At 36.9% G+C, this 17,943-nt stretch overlaps 1 protein-coding gene across 1 annotated transcript in view; it reads right to left on the reverse strand.

Annotated features, from left to right (window-relative positions):
* Positions 1–17,943, reverse strand: part of gol (goliath) — a 661,624-nt gene that overhangs the window by 34,070 nt on the left and 609,611 nt on the right. The window contains exons 4-5 of the mRNA XM_067143328.2: positions 11,392–11,463; positions 1,900–1,982 (exon numbers count right to left, since the gene is read on the reverse strand). Of these exons, the coding sequence (XP_066999429.1) occupies positions 1,900–1,982; positions 11,392–11,463 (155 nt within the window). The remainder of the gene's footprint in view (positions 1–1,899; positions 1,983–11,391; positions 11,464–17,943) is intronic.

Consider the following 17,943-nt stretch of genomic DNA (forward strand, 5'->3'; position numbering starts at 1 on the left):
CTAATAATGGCAGATGTAAGGACATAAAATGCAGATTACTATCGGAGGCAAGATAAGCCTTTCTTAAGAAGATAATTTTGTTCACTTCAAACATAGATACTGTATGCCTATTTTATATGAAGCACGATACTGTTTGGAAGTGAAACATTAACAATAACTAGCATAGAAAGACGACAACAGAAGCTTAATGTGGTGTTACAAAAGAATGCTGAAGATGAGACGGATAGACCAGATCATGAACTAAAATATAATGAATTGAGCTGGTGAGAGGATAGTGATTTGGCAAAATCTGACCAGAAGAATAGAATGATAGGATAAATCTTGAGATACCCAGAACTTGTTCATTGAAGGAAGTACAGAGGTAAGAACAGTAGCAGAAGGCCAAAGCACAAATATGACAAACCAGTTAGGAAATGTGTACAATGGAGTAATAATATGGAAATGAGAAGATCAGCACAGGATAGGTTGGAATGTAGCCCTGCATCAAACCAATCTATGGACTGATGATACAAACAACAACACATTACCTCAGAAAAGATTTTCTACCTTTCCTGCATATATATTCCACCTAGAAACCTACTTTAACAATTTTGAGTCAATTCCACAAGTAACAATTACTATTTCAATAGGTACAACTTTAACGCTTTTCAGTCTGTCAAAATACCAATTATAAAACATTAAAATTCCCTTCTGGGAATCTGCCAAAGGCATGCATTTATAAAAGTGAAGGTTTTCTCTCCTGGTGCACTGCTGCTGCGTTGTCCTATAAAGGAGGCTTACAGTGGTGTCTCAATGATGCACTAGCCACCACAGAGAGGTGGCATCACACATTGTCCTGTGAAACATGTCATCTCCACCAGGTTGCACTACGGCCAGAGAGAGATGCAGATGGTCTAAAAGAATGTCCACATAAGGTGCACTGGTCAGTGCTCCCTGCAGCTGGACAATGGGGCCAAATTGCAACTGTGAGAATGCCACCCAGACCAGAACTGAGCTATCTCCCACCTGGATACAACCTTGTCGACATATAGGATCTATGGGCTTCATTGGGCATACACCACACTCTCACGCACCCATCAGCTCGATACAACTCGAAACTAGATTCACTGGACCATACCACATGCCGCCACTGTTCCATGGTCCATCGCCCATGTTCACGGGCCCATGCACATCGTTGAACTCTGTATCGAGGTGTCAGCAAGGGACACAAGTTGGTCGTTGGCTGGTGAAGCCTATACGGTAGAGTTCCCTCCTTACGGTCCTGATAGAAATAAGTTCCTGACTCCCAAAATTCAACTGGGCGACAATCTGACTTGCAGAAGCCCTTCAAGCACCTAGTATGGTTCTGCGGAGGCGATGTGATGCCCGTTCATTCAAAACCTGTGGTATTCCAGCGGGTTTGCTGTAGGTGGGTTTATATTTTCCGGTTTTGTTTTTATCGGGGTATGTATATCAATTAATAAGAGCTTTTCAGATTCATCACTGTTCAAGAGCTTGTTAAATGCTTCTGCCATGATTTCTGCATTTTCCTTAATGTTATACGCTATTTTTCCACCTTTATTTTTCAACAATAATGTGGGGGGGGGGGTGTATTTTTGTTTACCAAAGGCTTTATAATAATCTCTAGAATTGGTTTTGTAATAACTTTCCTCAATAGAGTTTACTAAATCTTTTTGATATTTTCTCTTAATTCTCCTAATAATTTGGGTGAATTCTTTTCTGACATTCTTGAGGTTAGTGGCGTTTCCTTCTGTTTTGTGGGCTTGAAATTTTAACCATGCTTGATGTCTTTCTTTATGCATTTTATCACAAGCATTTTACTACACAGTTTTAATGAAGATGCTTGTTGTTTAAAGGGGCTTAACATCTAAGGTTATTGGCCCTCTACACAATACTTACTTGCATGGTAAAATTCGAAGAACATCAGACACTTTGTAAGGTTCAATGCATACAGCACAGCATTCACCATCACCCTGGATCTCCTGCAGAAATAGAAAGAAAAAATAAATTAATGTTCAACTGTAAAACATTTTTTATTTTAGAATTATACTCAATAATTAAATACACTCAACTCTCGATTAACTGGGATAATGTAGGGTTTAGGCTTCCCAGATAAGTAAAATCGTGGCTAACCCACAAAAAGTTAAAAATAGAACAGTTAAAATGATAATAAATGATACTGCTGTATTATGTTTTATTAACTTACCCAATATGTTGCAGTAAAAGTAGCACTTAGCACAATTATAAATGGAAAAATAAACAGCACTTTTCGTTGAAACTATTAAGGCAATGAAAAATATTCAGACCTATCTTTAATTCTGTATTAGTGCAACTCCTAATACTTGTGCATTTTTAGTGTTTTTGAAATCGCGGTTAAGCCGCAACGCCGTTGATCAAATTACGGTAAATCGAGAGTCGAGTGTATTAATTATTATTATTATTATTATTATTACTATTATTATTATTATTATTATTTTTGGAAATTTAGAAAGCAAGGACTAACCGGGCTAATGAAATTTACTGCTATATCAAGCCATACACAGAAAAATAGGAAAATTGAAAGGAACATAAAAAAGAAAATAAATCCCCATGGTATTACAGACCTGATGGGCCTTGGCCTACCAAGCGACCACTGCTCAGCCTGAAGGCCTGCAGATTACAAGATGACACATGGTCAGCATAAAGGAATATATAATAGGATAAACACAATGACAGGTCAGTGTGAGAAGAGGAAAAGAAATTTACCTAACACAAAAGGACAAGGACAATATCCACATCGTTTTACACCACTGTCTTCAAAGAGATTTGCTCTTCCCTTAGCAACCCCAGTTCTTTCAAATATATTTCTTCTCAGCACCCAGCAAGCTCCTTTTGTATTTTCCTTTCTATTTCTCCCTTTTCTCACTCTGATCTGTAATTGTATTTGCCCCCATTTTCCTTTCGATGTTCTTTCCTTTACATGACTTGATTTGCACTTGTTTGTTCCTTTCCATTAGAGCCTAGCCTACATATATTAACCCATTGGATTTCTTTTCTTCTTTGTTTGTCCTGCATTCCTATCTTTTACTTCTACTACTTGTCTTTATCTTTTTGTCTCTTCACTTTTCCTGTGTTTATGTGGCTTTCTTAACATCTTACGATTCCCACATCAAGACAAGCTCTGTCAAGATGGCCCCTCCTGAAGAAGTTGGGAAATAGAAACAAGCCTGTCAGGAGCTGTGTAGAAATGGATGTAGAAGAACTGGGACTGACAAGGAAAGAGAGCCAATCTGTTTAAGGGAGAACCAATATCTTTGACCTGCCAAAAATGCGATTTTTCAATTTTTGTTTTTCATTTAAAATTGAACTTTTCTCTGTATAACAGTACAAATTTTGGTTAGTATCTCCAATACTTTTCAGAGTTGTGACCAAAAACGTGAAGCCCTGTCACCCAAGCAAGTCCTTTATTGGTAAGTTTGTTTCTCACTCCCCGCAACTTTTGTTTTTCAGAACCGTTTCCCTAATAACTCTGAAAGTTTTAAAGATATTAAGATAAAGTTTTGCATTCATGTATATTTCATAGAGAGGAAGAAGATATACTAGAATTATTGAGCTAGCCTCATTGGTTAAGTTTAAAAATATGTTTTCAAATGAAAATTAATTAAAAATTGACTACTTATTACTTAAGGGACATTATTATAATTATTATCAACTATGACATTTTAGTACATGAGGAATTATTCTCACAAACTGCAAGACAGCTATTGGCTGTAATTGGTTAATTGATGTACATCTAAAATCTTGATTGGAAGACTAGGTGTAATTTTTACTGCTTACTATTTCGTTACTCCGCCTTGTGATCGTCAACTGTCTAAGTGCGTTTGCTGGTGCACTACTGTGTGGAATGGGAGTTGTGATCCGGCCACCAACTATGGCTGTGTTTGGAGCGATGCTCTGTCTAGCCATTTTGGCTACACGAAATGACTACTTACCATCCTAGTTATGGGGCTGAAGAGGCTTTGGAGCATGTTACGTAAAATTGTGTTTTATTGATGTTAAGTTATTTTGTTTTTTATTTATTCTTCAATTAGGTGATTATCACTGTGTAATTTAAATTCTGTTGCTTTAATAACCTACTGTGAGTTGTGCTACTATTTAAAAAGGGTGCCTATAAGGATTGTTTATGGACCACTTCGTCAGTAAGTTTTGAAAAACTTTTTTAAAGAAGGTATCTCGTCTACTATAAACGTCTTGGCACATGGAGTACACACAAAATTCAAACATGTCTGACTGCATTCTTGGCTATGCCGCGCATACGTGATATGTCGTTGGTGCCTTGGGTACTGAGTGGAATTGCCTGAAATTTGAGCTTCATTGGTTGAAATAGCATTTGAAGAAATTTGAAAGAGTTTCCTTCAAAATTCTCAAGCGATATGCTACGATTTTTGGTAAATGTATATGTGTTTAAACTTAAAAAAAAAAAAAAAAAAAAAAAAAAAACTAAACCTGTGGTCACCATAATTAGCTGATGTTGCCTGGTATTATAACTTAGGACTTTTCATTCAGAGTGCAGCTAATGTCTAATATAACATTATTATCATTACTAATTTAAATTTGTAGGACTCAATTGTGTACTACTTAACCTAATTTCTTGCTAACATTATTACACTAAATAATAATAATAATAATAATAATAATAATAATAATAATAATAATAATAATAATAATAATAATAATAATAATAATAATAATAATAACAATAACAATAATAATAATAATAATAATTTCAGTTTGACGCCATCTGGCTGTCTGCTCGTCAATGTCGACGTTCCGTTTTACTCTAGGCCCACTAGACAGCAGAACAACTAAAATGAAACTCTCTTGGGCATTTATGGCTGAGATTTTTAATGAATTTTGTTGGTGAACACCAAATGTGCCTCCAGAGATCTTTTACATGCCGACATCGTATGACATGGAGTGTTGAATGGACTTTTTTCCGCCCTTCAAAAATCCGACTACCTCTGCTGGGTTTGAACCCACTATCTTGGGATCCGGAGGCCGACACTCTACCACTGATCCACAGAGGCAGCTATATTATTACGCTTAGGTTCCTTTAGTAGCTAAACTCATTCATTTTCTACAGAATATTGAAGGTGCTATTTATCCTTTTGGGACCTCATTCTCTTTAACGTAATAGATTTATTCATTTTCTCATAACTTCTATTCTTATTATTGTTGTTGTAGCATCATCTTACAACACTTATACCATTGCTGGGACAAGATGATTTGTACTGATAAGGTAAGACATGCATTGCGTTACCCTTATGAGTTTGTCATTGTCTTTCCAGAAAGTGTTGTTGATTTGACGCTTGAGTTATGTAGAAGTCAAGTCTTTGATTGATGGTGACTGTGTTTACAAGTACTGTACTTCACACTAAATAACATTTTCGGGGAAATTTAAAAAATATGATCTCTACTATATTTCTTCTGTTTTATTTGTGATGGTGATTTTGCAAAAGTTTATTATTTTTCTGGTGTGAATATGCCGTGTTTAGGCATGTTGCGGACTTGTTAATTTTCTACTTTCCTCTTTTGCCTTCTGCCTTTCATGATGTCTTAAATTAGTTGTTTGGGATGTTTTCACTTCCTTTTATTTAAAAAATTTTCTTGATTTCATTTAGTGTGAACTACTTTTAAAAGGGAGTTTTAATTTATTATGCACTTCAATATTCTATTAGAAGATTTAGTATACTAAAGGAGGTACCCTATTCTTTTTCACCATAGTTATTGAGAGCTCTCAACAGGTATGATTATATGACCATTCAATTAAAGGGTTGGTGTTAAGGAACTGCAGTTCATGTGTACAATTTCAAATAGTGTAAAACGTAGTTGTGATTGAGTTCATTAAGTACCATAATTTAAAACTTTCTTGTAACTGATACTCAAGATCCTCATTTTTATTCTAATGCTTTTATTTGTGTACAAGTTATTCATATTTTTTTAAAACTGGAAATCCTTTTATGGATTTTTAATTTTTTGAAACAATAATTAATTGTAATGCTACCTCGGTACCTTTTTTTTCCAAAAATTCTGAAGGTATTAACTATGAATTTTGGAAGATCCCTTCCTTTTAATTGATTCAGTGTATGAATTTATTTATTTAGATTAATTTTGGTTTGTTTTCTTCATTTAATGAAATTATTAATGTGTGTTACTATCTAAAAAATTTAAATTCTTCCTTCATTAATTTTTTATGTGGTTTAATTTATGGTGTTTCATGGTATTTCTCATGAATTGTTGTATCCCATGTTTGTCCAAGATCCACCCTCTGTTGAGGTTCTTTTGACCTTGGTTTGCCCAGATTCCATCGTTTCCCAGTTCTGTTCTTTGTGTTTTGGTCAAGGCCTACCCTAAGTTGTAGGCGTGATTTCGCTCTGGGATGGCCTCTAAGCTTTCTTGTGGTAGTGCTAGTAATCGACACTGTGTGTTTGCAGTGTTGTGCTGTCACTTTTTTCGTGGTCCTTGTGTTCGATTGTCGGTACGCCACAACTTGAAAATAACTTAATGAAAAAAATGTATACTTGATGGAATTTACCGATTCTAGTACATGTTGTAGTTATATAACATTACTAATCATAATAAAAAAAGAATCACAGAAAAATATTCATGTGTTTGGAAATGATCAGGGAAATGGCAAAAGAAATGATACACCGCTATTTTGAATAATTACTGTAATTTTATATAATGGCATAGGTTTATATGATTTCAAAATATGTAGGCATATTATTAAGGAATAATGTGTTTGTCATACTAAGTTTCCTTTTAGTATTCATTGCCATAGCTACAGAAGAAAAGTTTAATACACCCCATTTTTCTATGTTCAATGGTGTAGGTTCTCCCTTAAAGACAGCATTGTACGAAGATGTGGACATTGTCTTTGTCCTTTTATTTCTCCCTTTTCTCCACACTGACCTGTCATGTTTATCGTAGCACATGTTCCTATTGATGCTCCTGTCTTTCTATCTGACTTGATTTGCACTTATTTGTTCCTTTCTATTAGTCTGTATTCTTGTTAAGATGGTTCACTTAAATACAAGGGACAAAACTTTGTATCATTTTATCCACTCAGCCAAGCAACACAACTGACCATGTGACATTCTAATATCTATAGGCTATCTGACCGGGCAGCAGTCATCTTGGCAGGCCAAAGCTTTTATTGGGTAGTATGAACCACAATCAAAAATACGTTTGTTTTTTAAATCTATTTGGTAAAGACTATAACCTTAAAATATTTAACAAAGACTAAGACAGTGGTATTTGACAGAAAATATCCAATAAGAGCTAAAATATTGCAATTGTAGTTTATGACCAGACATTAAAAAAATTCAACATGATAACTACTTGGGAAGCTACAGTTCTTTTAACAAAGACATACCATAGATCTTAAATGATACTGGTACCAGATAATGTATAGAACAAAACTGATGTAAATAAACAAGAACTAAGTTTTAGAAAATTGTAGCTATTACCTCTATGAATTGGAGAGATGAGATACAAAGAAGAAAGCCACATAAATGAAATAGTCAATGGTTGAAATCAGAATGATGGACAAAGACACCTTTATGTTTCACAGTACAATGAAACAATCCTCTCATCTTAAGTCTCCCAGGGTATTCCCAGCATGTTTAAGTTCCCACTCTTCCCCACATAATACAGAGGATGGGCAAGGGAGGAGGAAAGGGAAACAGAGTAGAGGATAGGAAGAGGGATGTAGAACAAGTTCATGGAAGGGAAAAGGTAGGTTCTACAGCAGTAAGACAAGTTAATGGAGTCCAGGAGAGGAGGGTATTTAAAGAGGTGAGTGGGGTTGAGGCTCTGGTCATGGGTGAATATTGTTAGGTATGTGGGGAAAGTGTAAGCAGGAAAGGGAATTAGGGTAGAGTGTTAATTCAGGAGAGTTGGTACCAACAATGTAAGGCAAACAGGAATAGGTACTAACATAGTTGGGGTGGGATGGGATCTGGTTATGAGAGTATGGGAGAAGTTTAAGGGAGGATAGATTGTTATCAGTGGGATACTGTGTAGGAGGGATACTGACTAGAGTGTGAATGCAGATTGAAGTGAAACTATGGAGTGGGTATGTGGGAAATTAGGAGTGAAATTTATAGATCCTACACTCAGATGGCCTTCACTTGAACTGCAGTAGTATGTATAAGTCAGGTTTGTTTAGAAGAGTTATAGGGAGGTATACTGAGGGTGGACTAGGAAGCAGTAATGAGAGGATAGGGAACTGGAAGCCACGCAAGGATGACAGAGTGGTTAGTATCAAACAGTAGAAGTGTTGTAAAGAAAGGAATAGAATTAAGTAACTTAATAGATATATATTTACCAGAAATAGTAATAGGAGTTTAATCATAGCTGAGAAGAGATATTATGGATCTGGAAAATTCTCATGGAACTGGAGTGTTTATCGTAGAGACAAGATAGGATTGGTGGGAGGGGATTCATACTGGTGAGAGAAGAATTTGTGAGCTATGAAAGAGATAAGGATGAGAAACATTACATTCTAGGTGTAAGGCTCATTTCTAAAGATGACAGGCAACTTGATATTTTTGGGGTGTACATAGGGTACATATCTGGAAAGGGTGGTGTTGATGCTGATGCAGAATGACTTTACAAGATAATCTGTTATGTGGGGAATGACACACAAAGGAATGTTATTGGAACGGATGATCTCAATTTACCAAATGTTAACTGGGAAGGTTATGTGAATGACAGAAAGCATGAACAACAAATGGTAAATAAGTTAATCTGGAAAGGACAGCTGAATCAGAAAGTGATGAAGCCAACTATAAGATGGGGGGGGGGGGGAATTTCTAGGTGTGTTGCTGATAAAAGCAAATGAGCTCTACAGAGTAACCGAAGTGACAGAAAGGAAGGTTGTAAAATAGGACTATTAGATAATACCATATGATTGATAAGAGAGGCATGGGAAGATTTAAAAAAGTACTGAGATCAGAGCAAAATGGTAAATGAAAAGTTAACAGACTGTAGGATGGGATTAAAGCAATTGTTCAGGAGTGTCAAAACAGGTATGTAACTTTAAAGGTGGTTAAGAAATTGTAAAGACCCACTATATTATAACAGAGAAATAAAGAGATTAAGAAAGATGTGCAGGTTAGAAAGAAATAGGAATAGTTGTGAAAGGAAGAAGAGATTGAAGGAATTTACTCCCTAGTGGTAGGCAACACCTTAAACACCTAAGTATAGTGAAGTCTCACGGACTTATGCTGAACTTTCAGAAAACCAGAAAAGGCAGCATAAGCCAGAAGGCAAAGTGGGGCAATATCTAATGCAGACAGTTAAAACCTTGCGTGTGGCAGCGGGAAGATATCAGCATTCCCCTCTAGCACGCAACGGTTAGGGTTGTGCCGTGGATACTTAATTTTTATGTAGGGATTTCTATCTTCACTTTGTTTTGTAAAATGTAGGTTTCTAGGTTTTCTTGCTACTAGTATAACCACCCAAGTGGGTGTCATGTCATAAGAAAGCATGAGTGCAGATCCTTGTTCCCCTTGTTCACTTTGTGTTACTGTGACTGAGCTTTTCTTACTTAATTTTTTCCTTCTTGCTTTTTTGGTCATTGACCTTCCTGGTTTTAGTCGCAATGTAATAGTGCTTATCCTCTGTGTCACTGGGCCTTCTGCCCCATTACGTTTTATTGTGATCATGTCATAGGATTGTTTGAGTGGGTTTAGCATCCCCTTCTATTTTGTCAATGGCCTATTTTCCATGGAACATCTATTTAGGTTACTCTAGGCCTTATAGCACGAGCTTCTCCTCCTATTCCTTCTGGATCCTTCTGAGCTAAGTGTTGTTTATGTTGCTTGTCTGCAAAATAGGAATAGCGAGTGTTGAAGGTGTAGACCTTGTAAGCTTTTGAGGTTTAATCTTTCCCTCTGGGAATGTATTAAGGGAAGTACCTGAATGTGGGTACTAGGCCCTTAAGGTCTTGGACGTTGGGAGTTTGATCTCCCCGAGCAGTACACATTATACTGCATCTATCAATTGGGTTGTGCTATATACCAACGAATTCCCTTACCATGGTGAAGGCTAATTAAGTCTTGAAGAATTCGAAGCTCATTCTTCCCAGTCAAAGCTTAAATTGTTAAATATTTGTTAAAACCTTTTCTAAATATTTATCTGTTTGATGTTGTTGTTGTTGTTGCTGCTGCTGCTGGTTTTTCAAAAGAGAAACAGAAAAGAAAGAACAAAAGAAATGATTTAGGAAATACATTCAACATTTAATTTCTGTGTAGTCATTTTGTTCAAGTTCCTAGACCCTGCTGCTTCTTCCTCTCTACTGCCCTTGTGCATAACGTTAAGTATTTTATAATATACTTTAGTGTTGTTCGATTTGTTGGTTATGTAACAATTCGAGCCAACTAGCCATGTGTTAACACGGTAATGCTGCCACAGTGCTGACATTGCTGTCAAGCGCAAAGAACATCCTGTCACAAAACCGACACTTCACTGACCTACGAGATCCTTCTTGAATAAATAAAAAATGTGGAACAAACATCCACATCCATTATTCAAGTTCCGTATCACATCCACCAAAAATAGGAGAACACACATTATCATCACATAGTACAGCACAGTTAATACATTTTTCAATAAAGATGCTACAGTCAGTGAAGTTAAAGGAGATGAATAAGAAATTTTTAATATTATCATCGTTATGTAACATTTTATTAAAATTGTGTAGTCATCTTTCATTCTAATGTTTTAGTAGTTCAATATATCTTATTAGAATTGAATAAGTTTAATTTGCATAATGTAGGTTAACTATGCTCTCTGCTTTGTATCTTAACCAATTGTAAAAAATCTTTATGGCTGATGATGGTTCAAAGAGCCAAAATATGTACCAAAGTTAAAATAATCTAATTGTATATGTATTTAATAGGTGGGCATTACATTCTTCTTTGTGTAATCGTTGTAGTCAATAGGGAATCTGAAAAATGAATTTCATTGCTTGCAATACCGTACTAATAATATATATATATATATGTATAACTCAGGTTGTTATTTAATTAGTACTACCTTTTAACTTAAGCCTATTTCTAATTCTTCCTTTAACTGACATGCGTTTGAAGTAGATTTTTTTTGCAAGTAAAATGTTAATTTCTGAGATTGCATATTTCTTTTGAGTTAAAAGTTTTGAATTTTAAAAATAACCACCTAAAGAAGCATGTCTTCTTATGCCTTTGTTAAGGGATACTTGTGATTATAAGATGGGAAGTGTAAAGTTTTAATATAGCATTCTGGTAAGAATTACGAAGGAATGTAGTTCTATTTCAGTGGGAAGTAATTTTAGGTAGACTGTGTGAGGTGATCAAAGATAATGCTCACCTTATCTTCAGATTTTATGTTCTTTGTAGGAATCTTGGAGAGAGCCTTTTTAGCTGCACTGCAGAGTCTTCTCTGAAAGAAAAGAATACATATAGTTAGTATAAATTTACAGTATTTTAAAATAGACATACCTATGCGATAAATAGATATAATTGAAATGGAAGGGGAATCTAATATAGTAGCACGGTCAGTAGGTGGGCTCAGTGCTAAGGAAGCAGTGTAGTACTTCATAGAATATGGTGCACACAGCTATTGTGATGAGCTGTCAGGAAAAGAAGTTTGCTGATGGTGTGATATATAACCAAGGGAAGAAAGGAGAAGTACTAAGGTAGGCCAAACTTTCAGGACACATTCCTTACATATAGAAGAAGAAAATATATTAAATGGATATGGGTCCAGAAATATTGAGACTTAGATTTATATGACCACTAAATTACATTATAATACTTAATTTTTGGGATATTAGGTCGTGTAATGCTTATAATATGCTGATGCATTTTGAACCTGCGATCAGGATTGTCTTCAGAGCAATGACAAAGATTTTATTGGCAGCTGTCACTCCATAGTAAGCAGACTCAAGATAGAGACACACTGTTAGAAATGTAGTTCATTCTCTGCCCGATCTCCTGCGAGTGTCTGGACTATGTTACCTCTACTTTATTTACAGCAATATATTGCAATTTATTTTGTAGTTACAAGAAATGTGTTAATTTTCCTTCTTTATGCAAGTATGTATAACTTGTATTCTTAATGCCCTTTAAAAAGACATTATGCACTTTTGAGTGCTTTCTCAAATAAGAAAACTGTGAAACTGTATTTATTCCTGCAGCCTGTGTACTTGCTTCATCACCACGCCCACTTGTTTTGATCGCTTAAAATATGGCAGACGCGGCATTTAAGTGGATTAAAATATGGTGATGATATGAAATGGCGTATGGCTTTTAGTGCTGGGAGATCCCAGGATGGGTTTGGCTCACACGGTGCAGGTATTTTGATTTGACTCCCGTAGGCGACCTGCGCGTCGTGATGAGGACAACACATACACCCAGCCCCCATGCCAGGAAAATTAACCAATGATGGTTAAAATTCCCAACCCTGCCGGGAATCGAACCCGGAACCCCTGTGATCAAAGGCTAGCGTGCTAACCATTTATAATAATAATAATAATAATAATAATAATAATAATAATAATAATAATAATAATAATAATAACAACAATGTTATTTGCTTTATGTCCCTCTAACTACTTTTACGGTTTTCGGAGACGCCGAGGTGCCGGAATTTTGTCCCGCAGGAGTTCTTTTACGCGCCAGTAAATCTACCGACACGAGGTTGACGTATTTGAGCACCTTCAAATACCGGCACCACCGGACTGAGCCAGGATCGAACCTGCCAAGTAGGAGACAGAAAGCCAGCACCTCAACCGTCTGGGCCACTCAGCCCGGCGCTAACCATTTAGCCATGGAGCCGGACAATATGGTGATGTAATACCCACACTATGGCGCAGTATTATCTGGCCCCTTGCACACATCTATTACTAATTAGGCACGGTACCTGTTATGACATACTTAGTGCACAGCTACTGAGTGCATCCCAGTCCAATCAAATTCATAGCAGATCCATGGATTGGACCTTCGTGATACATAGGTCCTAAATTCATGTATCAGAACAGTAGTTTTCAAAATTTTTCTCTAGCGTATCAACTAGCACATATAACGAGGTCAGAAGTACTGCCTTAGCTGGAGAAATTCACTTCATACAGAAATGAAAGCAATTAAATATGTTCCAATTACTTTACTTTTGTTTCTAGCTTACTGCTGTACTGATTTATAACAAATATTTGAAAATTTTGTGTATTACAAAAGTATTACCAAATTTTATATTATGTCAGCAATATAGCAGTTTTTAAAAAGATAAACATATTTGAATAAGAACAAAAAGCATTATGTATGAAAACACTTCTCTCAAATGGAAACGGTCATAAGTTTACTTCTGTCTCTATTCCAGTTGATAATAATAATAATAATAATAATAATAATAATAATAATAATAATAATAATAATAATAATAATAATAATAATATTTGTTTAATTTCCCACTAACTACTATTACGGTTTTCGGAGACGCCGAGGTGCCGGAATTTTGTCCCGCAGGAAAATTTCAGTCTCAAGCCAGGTTCAACATAAAGTTTGTTTCTGTACTTATTCCTCACAACTTCACTGCTTTCTCAGTTAATGTTGGGTACCGGTACTGCTTTTGCCATTGGATCCAAGATTAAGGAAGATTCATTCTATAAGAATCTGATTCCAGGCCTGAATCGCATTGTCAGCTCAATAAATTCTTCTTTTTCTTTTTTGAGAAAAATTTGGAGGCACTGTTTTCTTTTAATCCACAGTTCTGAGCTAAGATCGATGAAATAACACCAAAACTCATTTGTCAAATGCTGGCAATGTTCATGCATCTCAGAAACTACGTCAGGACTGGGCGGAATTTAATAAAAAAAGAGGAAACATTGACATTTCGTACCTGATAATTTTCCTCACTGCTCGTTCAATTATCGTAACCAGTCCTTTGATATCATCGTTCGAAGGAAACAGTAGTGTTGGCTCTTTGGAGACTTCTGTTTAATTCATTAAGTCTACTGAAGATGTCTGCAAGTCAGACCAAAGTGCAAAACCATTTTACATCACATAAACAGTGTTTCAAAGGAAACTCTGAGTCACACAAAAACACAAACCCCCAGCTGTAATTTTAAAAAAAATCTTTGTTCGAACATGCCCATATGAAAGCCATTGGACTTCTGTATGGAATAGCAGTTGCACATGTTCAGCTCCCATTTCCTGACATAGAAATGAAAACAACCTTCAGTTTAATGGTTTGGATTTTATGAAATTTACAATTCTGATAGCTGATGTAGTTTTCAGACCTCCGGAGCATTATTTTGGAAACTAAAGCCTGTCTCTGAAGACAGAGATTCTTAACTGAGATGCTACGTTCCTTACTTGAAAAACCACACCACCTTGTCTCCCAATCACAGCACGTGCACTGTCAGTGCATACTCCTACAGATTTCTCCCATTGAAGGCCATTTTCCTTTACAGGCATACAAATCTTCAAAAACTTCTCTGAAGTGGTTCTCGTTTTTAGATCTTGACACAACAGAAAGTCCTCTACCATTTCAATGGCATATATAGTCTATATCTCACAAAAGATATTTGTCCCATCCATATTTTCATCTATTTGGAGAGAGAAAAAAAGCACTATTTTGGGTCTCTTACATCTGATACCAGTATATCAGTTCGCAGTGATTCTGTATTGTCTGAACGAGGCACTACATCAATTTCTTTGGTATATTTATTACCCAAGATACATTTCACAATGTCCCTGCATCACTCCCATCGTTCACTGTTGGCATGAGGCTTACCTGTCTGTACATTAAGCAACCTGACTTTGTATGATGCTTCAAGATATTTTTAATTTTGTGTAGAAAATACAATAATTTTTCCTCCGGAAGTTTTGAGCTCCATCTCCAATGTTTTGGAAAATTCAAACAGCTTGTTTTTCATATGTTCATATTTTATTTTAAAACAATGCTTCAGTACAGTAATTACTGTGTCATTGAATGCTTAGAAAGAATCTCAAGCATACTGTGGTACAGGATCCGACTCATTTCCAACATTATATGTAAAACCGAATGATAGATATCTTTGCTAGTGGCTTTACGTCGCACCCAGACAGAAAGGTCTTATGACGACGATGGGATAGGAAGATGGTTTTCCGTGGTTTCCCATTTTCACACCAGGCAAATGCTGGAGCTGTACCTTAATTAAGGCCACGGCTGCTTCCTTCCCATTCTTAGGCCCTTCCTGTCTCATCGTCGCCATAAGACCAATTCTGTGTCGGTGCGACGTAAAGCAAATAGCAAAAAACAAAAACAAAAAACAAAAAAAAGCATTCATTCTGTACAATGTAGTTAGGAACATCTAAACACATGACTAAATTTATTCTTAGAGCAGTGAACTTTTGTATCTGAAAACTTGAACCGTTAATGTCTCTATTTCATGTTTTCGGGGTTAGGAGGTTATTGCCTCCAATAAGTTATTGTTCGACTGCAGGTTACGCAATAACAACTATGTATCTTCCCTTTTGGCCCAATGGGTCCTAAACTTAGTGTCTCAGACTCTATCGACACCTGATTTTCTCAAATTAATTTTTAGTTGTATGATGGAGTGTTAATGAGATTGTGTGAATTTTAGAATGGGTTATAAAATAAAATTCGTTACCTACATTGAACTATCAAAATACATAAGGGTCCATTCATGCCACTGTTTTTGTTCGTTATCTTAAAGGAAGTTCAGTATTCTGCACTAATCAAGCCTCTCCTTGCTATTCGCTACGTGCTCGACGGCAGATACAGCACTTCACCTGGCCTCTTTTGCTGGCATCTAGAAAGCGACCTTGTGCTTCTCGAGGAGGACCACTTCAGGCTTAGCGCGCGTTGTCAAGTAAAACAGAGGGAAAATTGTAGAAAAAATACAGAAAAAGAATGTATGTCTACGAAGTGCGGTGAAAACTATTGCTATCAAATTCAGTATTCTCTACATTGCATATTAAGACTCTTTACAGTAGTCTACACGCCTACACAATGCTTTTTCAGAAAAATCATATTTTCCATTGCAGGTGGAATAAAAACTATCTTAAATCCTATTTCGTAAGTCTGGAATGGGTTTATGCAGATTACTATCACGGTGAACGATAGAACATCACCTAAACCTCACATTTAAGGTTTTAACATTTAATAACAAGTCATTGGCAGAAAATGACTACAGATTAGTTAGGTAAAGGAAATCGACTGTAGACAGTATTACAGTAGAACTTTGTGTTACACAGATATCCAAGAGACTTGATAAATTCGGTCTTTATAAGCGAGTGTCGTAACAGGGATTAATGCTCTCTATCGAGTGAGACGGAAAAATATATAGAACAAAACTTAGACTTATTTTAGATTGTACATATTTACGTTTAAGTCTGCCATTAAAGTGCAAATTGAACAGCATAAAATACATAAATAAAAAAATCCATACGGGCCATGAAGGCCGAGGTGTGGTAGGTAAAGGCTTCCACTATCCATAACCTCAGTTCTTGGTGGGGTAGAGGGATTAGTTCTAGTACACCCGACCGCCTTTGCCTGGTACTCCTTTCTGGTGTAGGCTGAGCGAACCTCAGGACCATATGCACCTCCGGAAGTGGAAATTTCGTTTATTAAACTTTTCGACTTCCTGACGGGGAATCGAGCTCACGTTTTTCCGGGTGAACCGCGCAAGCCTTTACCACCTCGGCCACCTCACCATCTTAAAATATATAAATACATTTCATAAAAGTGGTTACGGTAGGTCTGGAGAGGGAGTGAGCTTGCCTGCAGAAATTTCCGAAAGTCAATGTTAGAAGGGGGAATTTGTCTGCGCGCCAACCTCCAAACTCAACTTTCCTTTGTTTAATAATTATTAAAAATGCATTGCAATTAGGTCTGCCTCTGTGGTGTAGTAATAATAATTTCGTGTGACTATTTATAGCCGAGTGCAGCCCTTGTAAGGCAGACCCTCCGATGAGGGTGGGCGGCATCTGCCATTTGTAGGTAACTGCGTGTTATTGTGGTGGAGGATAGTGTTATGTGTGGTGTGTGAGTTGCAGGGATGTTGGGGACAGCACAAACACCCAGCCCCCGGACCACTGGAATTAACCAATTAAGGTTAAAATCCCCGACCCGGTCGGGAATCGAACCCGGGACCCTATGAACCAAAGGCCAGTACGCTGACCATTGGGACAACGAGTTGGACTGTGGTGTAGTGGTTAGTGTGATTAGCTGCTACCCCCGGAGGCCCGGGTTCGTATCCCGGCTCTGCCACGAAATTTGAAAATGCTACGAGGTTTGGAGCGGGGTCCACTCAGCCTCGGGAGGTCAACCGAGTAGAGTGGGGTTCTATTGCCTCCTCAGGCATTCCCGAAGTGGTTTCCCGTGGTTTTCCACTTCTCCTCCATGCAAATGCCGGGATGGTACCCAACTTAAGGCCACGGCCGCTTCCTTTCCACTTGCTTGTATATCCCTTCCACTCTTCCCATTCCTCCAACCATGCTGTTCAGCATAGCAGGTGAGGCAGCCTGAGCGAAGTACTGGTCCTCCTCCCCAGTTGTATCCCCGACCCAAAGTCTCACGCTCCAGGACACTGCCCTTGAGGTAGTAGAGGTAGGATCCCTCGCTGAGTACGAGAGAAAAACAAACCATGAAGGATAAACGGATTAAGAAAGAAAGAAAGATTAATCAGGAGATATCCCAGTGGCAACGTTTGCTTACAGTAATTACAAAAATACAGCAAACAATTGCATGAAAACCAGCTATTACAAGAAATAATATCGAAACAAGAAACTTCCCAAGCCAAAAATTCACTGTAACATAAAATAAAACAAATTAAGATGATACAGAAACATTAAAGAAAAAAGACAATTAAAATGGCACAACCATTAAAAGTAACAATATAGAAATGTATATAAAGTT

This window comes from Anabrus simplex, chromosome 3 (genome assembly GCF_040414725.1).
Source record: "Anabrus simplex isolate iqAnaSimp1 chromosome 3, ASM4041472v1, whole genome shotgun sequence".
NCBI classification, from domain to species: domain Eukaryota; kingdom Metazoa; phylum Arthropoda; class Insecta; order Orthoptera; family Tettigoniidae; genus Anabrus; species Anabrus simplex.